The sequence below is a fragment of the Pinus tabuliformis genome, chromosome 5_1 (genome assembly GCF_031772625.1).
Source record: "Pinus tabuliformis cultivar Carrire ecotype Pingquan chromosome 5_1, CPIR1, whole genome shotgun sequence".
NCBI classification, from domain to species: Eukaryota; Viridiplantae; Streptophyta; class Pinopsida; order Pinales; family Pinaceae; genus Pinus; species Pinus tabuliformis.
This window is the reverse complement of record NC_142305.1, coordinates 536,532,507-536,540,212: the sequence shown is the minus strand read 5'-3', so window position 1 is coordinate 536,540,212 and position 7,706 is coordinate 536,532,507. Positions and strand designations below refer to the sequence as shown.

The 7,706-nt window shown below is 34.9% G+C and overlaps 1 protein-coding gene across 1 annotated transcript; it reads left to right on the top strand.

Annotated features, from left to right (window-relative positions):
- The first annotated feature begins 786 nt into the window (after nt 1–786).
- On the top strand, nt 787–1,344 carry LOC149165918 (protein VACUOLELESS GAMETOPHYTES-like). The gene has a single exon (XM_089429976.1). The coding sequence runs from the start codon at nt 787–789 to the stop codon at nt 1,342–1,344; it is 558 nt and encodes a 185-aa protein (XP_089286102.1).
- The last annotated feature ends 6,362 nt before the right edge of the window (nt 1,345–7,706 follow it).

The window sequence follows — 7,706 nt, the reverse complement described above, 5'->3', positions numbered from 1 at the left end:
TTTTTATAAATTTTTGTTTTTGTAATGTAATTTTACTTAGTCAAAATATTTAAAAAAACAAGACAAGATAAAACATTACAATATCTTCTTCATACTTTATTCGAAAACAACTCTAAATACAATTATTTTAATTTTGATAAACTTTTATTAAATAACTTTTATAGTTTATTTTTTATATTTTTATTATTAAATAATTTATAATTTTAACTATATAATTAATCTCCATAAACAATAGTAAATGGAATTTGTGTCTTTGTCTTTGATCTAGTGCTCTTGATATTATTCTCCATTATTCATGGTCCATAAATCTTATTAATAAAATTAAAATCACACAAAAATATATTTATAAATAATAATGTAGGGTTAATAAATATTATTAATAAAATGTTTGCTTGAGCCCCAGCCTAGGCTCACCGTCGGCTCAGCAGTCTGACCCTGGATCCGTCCGATATTCCAGAATGAAAGGGCATTTTGCGTTTCTTTAACTTTATTGTTAATGTTTACGGACCTTAAAAGTATTATTTATTAATATATTTTTGGAAACATATTTCCATTCTGGTATACCAGTATCGTATGAATATACGTTGACGTCTGCCCTATGCTCTACAATTCCTTGCAACGCAGTTTCTGTGAAATTTCGGACTACCCTCTAAAAGAAAGTTATGTGACAGAAAAGACGCAGTTTCTGTGAAGTTTCGGACTTGCCCTCTAAAAATTTGTGGCAGAAAAGGTAAGAGGTCGATCGATTTTATCATTATTTTTTAGCAATCAATTTGAAATTGCAGGATGGCGAAGAAGGAACAGGGGACGAGAATGTTGGAGATTCGACATTTCAGCCATAGTGAGCACCCCCTGCGTTTCGTGTATGGTTCCACCTACACATGCGATGCATTCTTGTCAACGAGGCATTCTTGTCATCCCCAGCATCCTCTAAACTTCAGGAAGAAGCCATTTTCAGCACAGGTTGAGTGCGACGTTTGCAGAGAGAAAGTTAGAGGGTTTGTTTATGAGTGCCGTGGGTGTGACGTTGACCTTCATCCGTCGTGTGCAAAGTTGCCTTATTCGCTGCGGCATGCTTTGCATCCGCACCACATGCTTCAACTCGTGCCTTCTCACAGTACTGGACTTGGACATGGAAACCTATGTAATGTATGTGGAGAAGCTTTTACTTCTCAGGGGATGCGCTATCGCTGCTGCGAGGTTTCTACGCCGTGTGACTTCATGTTACACATTTCCTGCGCTAAGCTACCTGTCGATCCGCTGGAAGAGATGAGAATGCAGTCGATATCCCCACTTGGAGTGCCCCGCGCCCCCGCTGCTGTCCAATATTTATATTGCTTATAAATTTTCCATAGTATTAATTGATATTTCAGACTATTTCATGGCTTAGTGTTTCAGTTTTTTTTTTTTAAAGGATTGCGGAACATAAGGAAGATTTTGGAATACCCCACTTTACATAGGGGAAGCTGGTGTTACATTATATTAATTGGTATGTTAATTCATATTTTAGGGGAATAGCTCAATTTATATATTTTTGTAGAAAAAATAATTCATATTTTAGTTTTTTTGGTAGTTGATATTTAGTTGCAGTTTGTTTAGTTGGTATAAGTGTAATTTTACTTGGCTTATAAATTTGTTGTTTCTTATTTTGATTTGATTGGGAAAACTATTTTATGGTTTTGTTTTTCAATTTCTTTTTTCTAAAGATTGGTGAATAAAAACATATTTTGGAATAGCCTAACTTACATATTCTTGTAGGGAAAGATAGTATTTAATTGGGATGCTAATTCATATTCTAGTTTCTTGGTAGTTATCTTATGGTTTTGTTTTTCAATTCTCCCTTTCTAAGGATTGGTGAATAAAAACATATTTTGTAATAGCCTAACTTACATAGTCTTCTAGGGCAAGCTAGTATTTAATTGGGACGCTAATTCATATTCTAGTTTCTTGATAGTTGACGTTTGATTGCGCTTTGCTTAGCATGCATATTAGATCATTTTAATCTGGCTTATAAAGTTTTCTTCTTATCAAGAAAAAACGGGTCATAATGGGAATTTCTTTGCTTCACAATATTTATGTACTCTAGGAGATCAAATGTCATCAAGGTTATGCATTCAGGAATACACTTTAAATAATGAAAAATGGTGTGTGTTTGTGTGTGTGTGCTAGAGAAAGACAAACCAATATATATCCATATTAATCACTAATATCGCAAGCACTAAGAGGGACTAAATGTCTCATAATGCCAACCTTTTTCAAATTTTGCATTTTAAAAGAGGTTTGCACCTCAATTGATTTAATCCATCCATCTTAATCATCAATATGCATCCTTTTTTAAAGTCTTCTATTTTAAATTATATTCCTACTTTAAGAGATTTAATCACTCTCAGTTAAATTACTTGTGATATTCTTTTGGCTTCTTCTCATCAACCAACTATCAAATTAAAACATGAAATCAAGGGCACTAGACATAGGCACTTGACCAGGGCTAAAGCCCCTATGAAGGGAAAAACCCAGTCAAAATCTTCTACTAGTAGATTCATATCAAGATGAGACAATCCAAGACCCTTTTGACCTAGACAAAGACCTCCTTCAATCACCAAGTTAGCTCCTCAAATACAACCTCAAATTATAATTTTGGCATCCCAACTTCATAATTTTGGACTTGTAGATACAAAATTTGTCCCCCTACTACTCGTCCAAAAACCATAGAAGACTTCGCATGTGTGAGAGAGAAATGCCGAAAACTTCGATTTTATCTTTCCCAACTTCTTTCTTCCTTCTCCTTCACTTTTCTCTTCTTTTTATGCCTCTTTCACTTGTAAATAAAACTTCTTGAATGTGTTTTTCAAGTGAGTTGAGTTGCTTCTATATATATTGCTTCCACAATGTCAAATTCCCTCTAACTGGGTCGAGTTGGCGAGGAGGGACAAACTGGTTATTTTGACTCAAAAATAAATTTCTTTACATGACACAAAATCCCAAGAAGGGTCTATTACAAGATGACCTGGACAAGGAATCTTGACATGAACTCTAGAAGCCTACAATGGAGGCATTGAACTATAAATAAAATAATAATAACATGAAACCCATGCTTAATAAACAATTTTCTTTTATAAATAAATTTCAGTTTTCTTTCTTTTGACAAATACATTACATCATGACTTGAACATAATTATGAATACTGATACTAGTTACATTCTTCAACACACTCATAGTGCTACAGATTAGATACCTGAACAGGGTATTCAATCGGACATGACTAAGGTGTGTTCCAATATTTAACCACTCTAGGTACCATAAGGATTTAGCCCTAACACCAACCTAGGGATCTAGGTGTGTATCCAGTGTCAAAGATCCAAGGCCAACGCCACCATCCGTACATCAGGATCTAGACATCATCATAGGCTGGCTAGATGTCCGCCTAAGCATCATGTTTCCCCAAGATGCTTCATATATCCTTATCAACTAAACTAGATATATCCATAAATCCAAGCATGTTTCAAATATTCAACCTTCTTATGGAGAGATCTGTGTAAACAAAACCCTAATTAGTAATAAACATTCACTATTCATATTTAATACCAACCTTTTGGGTCCTTAATCAATTTGATGTTGCTTACAACATCATCATATGAAACACATCTAGTTGGAAGCTTACTTCTTCAACTTTTCCTTTTCCTTTTGCATCAACAATCCACCAGAGAATTTATACCTTCTAAAACATCATCATTCCTTCACATGGAAACAAGATCATCTATTGAAATTTAATGTCATCAAGGTTCTCACAATGCTCTCTTGCCATCATGCTCCACATAATCATCAAATATGAGGTAATCGTTTTAATAATCGTCAAGACTATGTACCTATAAAGTTTCAACAACAAGTACAACCAAACACAAATATATATGTATAAGAGCATGAATTTAATCATGTCATTACAATAGGAGCATAATAAATCAAATTTTAGATATTCAATTCCTAAACCAAGTTAGGTTTTATAACCGATCAAAAGTTTCATCCATAAGTCTTCGTGTAACAAAATTTACTAGGGTTTTGTCACAAAGCCTAGATTTCATCGTAAAAAATAAATCATATCAATAATCGAAAACATTATACTTATAGGGTTTCATTAGCATTCTCTAGAATATCAATCTATACTAGGGTTTTGCTACAAACCCTAGATTTTAAAACTAAATCATGAATATAAAAAATCAACTTAGTATACCAACATTTCATATCTAAGGTTCCATTATTATTTCCTAGAAACTTATATTAGCCTCATACTAAGGTTTTATCGTAAACCCTAGATACAAGCATCAAACTCCAAAATTAGATATACAACAAATTTGGACAAGGTGAGGGTTTCAATTATACACATGCACATACACCCAAAGATCCATTTCTAGGGTTTTATATTAACTATTACAAGGGTTTTGTAACAAACCCAAATGTACAAAACCCTAAGAAAACTAGGGTTTCTAGGCATCAACAACAAACCCCAAAAGACTAGGGTTTTACCATAACATTACCAAAACCCTAAATATTAAGAAAGTATGATTTCGACAAGAGATCAAAACTTTATTAATAAACCGTAAGACTATTAGGGTTTCATCATTAGCATACCCTAAGCATCGAAAGGCTAGGGTTTTATCAAAACAAAATGACAAGAGATAGAATGATAAGGGTAGATTCAATCTAGCAATTAATTACCCTAACAAGAATCCTTATGATTCAAACCCTAGACATGAGAGAGTTAGTAATATAAAAGAACGTTCCAAATGAATAATATTCATACCTTCTTTTGTAATAAATCAAATTAAGCATACCTTCAGTTGCTCTTTGACAAATCTTGTAGACTTTCTTTAGTAACAGGCTTACTTTTATGACATTAGTCTTCAAGTTGAGAGGGAGCTTAGAAAAGGCACATCTCCTCAGTGGAGAGGGGGGCATATTATGACAGTCATAATGAGTACCTTGGAGAGAGAATGAAACTCAAGTACACATGGATGTTCATGAAAAGGATTTGAGAACTACTAAGGTTGTATTTGGTGCTAGTGAAGGAATGAAAGAAGAAGAAAGCATCTGAAAAGTTGCATTTGGATAACTTGATGATGATATAAGTAACATCAGAATGATCGAGGACCCTGAAGCTTTTTTTTTACTTGAATATGTATTTAAATGTTTATTATTGATTGGGATTGTGATTGTGTAGGATCTCTCCATGAAAAGGTTGAACATTTGAATTATGCTTGGAGTGGTGGATATATCTAATTTAGTTGATAAGGAGAGATGAACCATATTGTGGAAACAAGATGTTTGGGAGAACATCTAGTCAACCTATGTGTTCATTTCTAGATCTTGAAGTAGGGAGGGTGGCATTGATCATAGAGCTCTGACCTTTAATGATTGGAATCTAGATTAGGGGAAAAAATTTGCTCAAAAATAAAAGTTCTCAGAATCACTCAAAACCTAAACGACCACGTCCATCTTAGTGATATGATCCCAATGCAACTTGTTTCACTCAAAACAAAGTTCATATGAGAAAGTTAGAGCCTATTGTTCGTTTGGTCAAATAAGCAAAATTTGGTGACTGGATGCTGACTAGGCATCCGTATAGCCAAGTCAGCAAAATGAATATTCCCAAAATATTCCCACATGTGGACCAACCAGATCATGACAAGTGGTGGCACGTAATTGGTTAAAGCAGTTTTGGTGGACCAATGAGAGGGTGACACGTGGCAAGCCTGGAGGCCACCACGTGCCCTCTCAAAGGTCGGTTAAAAGTTTATATGGCAAGCCAGGGAGTCGAACCCATGACCTCACTTGAACAAGCTCCATTTCTTATCACCATACCATAACCTTATGTATTAACATGTAAAGGGCACAACTTCTATTTAAATGTTAAATGCGTTGAGGTTTGGAGTTAACCTCTAGCGGTAACCGCTAACATGTGACCAAACTCAAAACACTAACCGCTAACATTTAATGTTAACTAACGATGGATTAGGAGGTAGCATTAACCACTATAGTTAACCTTGATCGCCGCATGTGACCAATATTACCTTAACCGCTAACATTTTATGCTAACCGCCAGATTAATGCGTTAAGAAGGATTAGTGCTAATTAATCTGTGTTTATCATTTAATTAATGACGGATTAGTTTGGCAGATCTTTTGGTGGAGTCAAAAAATCTAGAACTCCTCCAGATTTGGCGGAGTTAATTGGAGCTTTTCCAAATTTAGTGGAGATTTCCTAGGAAGAAATGAAGAAGCCATAATGTTCGCAATTTTCAACCAATTTTGGCTCAAAAAGAGTCATTCCTAGATGATTTGGATGCTCTAAACACAACAGAATAGGTTGCAGAGGCATAAAAACACTTTTGTATGTGATGTTTCTACATTGGAGTTTAAGGAAGTTTAGGGCCACCAGGAGAGGAGGTTAAGCCTAGATTAGCTGAAGTCTAATTGCAGAGCTTGGAGAGTCATTTTTGGGATTTTTGGGTCTTCTGAATCCAATGGAGTAGGTTGCAAAGCCATTGGAGCATTGCAGGTGCTTGTAATCAGATATTTGACCATTAATCCAAAGAGGGCCTAGCCATTGAAGTAGGTCCAAGGAGATGTAGCCTAGGCGGGGTGAACTCCTTTATTAGCTTTGCGTTATGATTTTGTTGTGTTTTACTTCTCTACTATTTACTTGTTGTATATGTGTTTTTAAAAATCTAATTAACCTCATACATTGCTCATAAAAGACACTCAATACTTGACACATAATCCTTCACAATTTGATTAATTTTAGATGATCCTAAACACATTTTAAATTACTGATGAGGGAGCTTGCATAGAATTAACAAGTTTTCACATCATTTCAAATCAAGTTGGTATCAGAGCATTGCTATCTCTTTTTAACCCTGAGATGGTTTGCCAAGGTTAGCTAGAAAATTAACTATTGGTTTTTTGTTTGTGCAAGGAGAATTTAACTGTGTGCAAGTTTATGTGTGATGGAAGCTTCAACAAGAGATGTTTCTAATTCATCTTCCTTAGCAAGACTCTTTGATGAAGAGATGTTGCAAGAGCTTATCATCATGAGAGATATGGTGCAAGAGCTGTATGAAGATATGAAGGAGAACACTATACTTCAAGAGGATTTGATGGCCATGAAGGAGGAGAATAAAGAGCTTATTGAAAATATGCATGAGATGGAGATTCAAATCGATGATTCCAAGGAAACCCTAGCTAGGTATGTGCATGAAAATGAGGTATGCAATTCAAGTTTGTCTTCAATTTCCTCTCAAAATGAATGTTTTGGTGCTTTCGAAAGACACACTAGAGGAATAGGGTCCACATTATTGATGAAGATGGGTTATGAAGGTAAAGGGTTAGGAAAACATGCATAAGGCATAGTTGAGTCAATTTTTGTTGAGGAAAGGCCTAGGTATTTGGGTCTTGGTTATGGACAACATGATGGAGAATTCTCGAAGGCCAAGGAGGTAGATGAAGGTGTTTCAAGAAGGACTTTCATTACATTTTTATTACCTCAAGCTTGTTAAGTTTGTGTTCATGAGGAATGAAAAAGTTGTATACCCACTCTGCAAGAAGATGCTCATAAGCATGCAACTAGTGGAAATGGAAAACAAGAGGATGTTGAAAGCTATAAGGTCATTGAAACCATTGTTGGTATTTTGAAGAGAGCCACTACCTCATCAA

Excerpts from the sequence above, each read along its gene's own strand:
- LOC149165918 (XM_089429976.1), top strand. The coding sequence starts at position 787 with ATGGCGAAGAAGGAACAGGGGACGAGAATGTTGGAGATTCGACATTTC.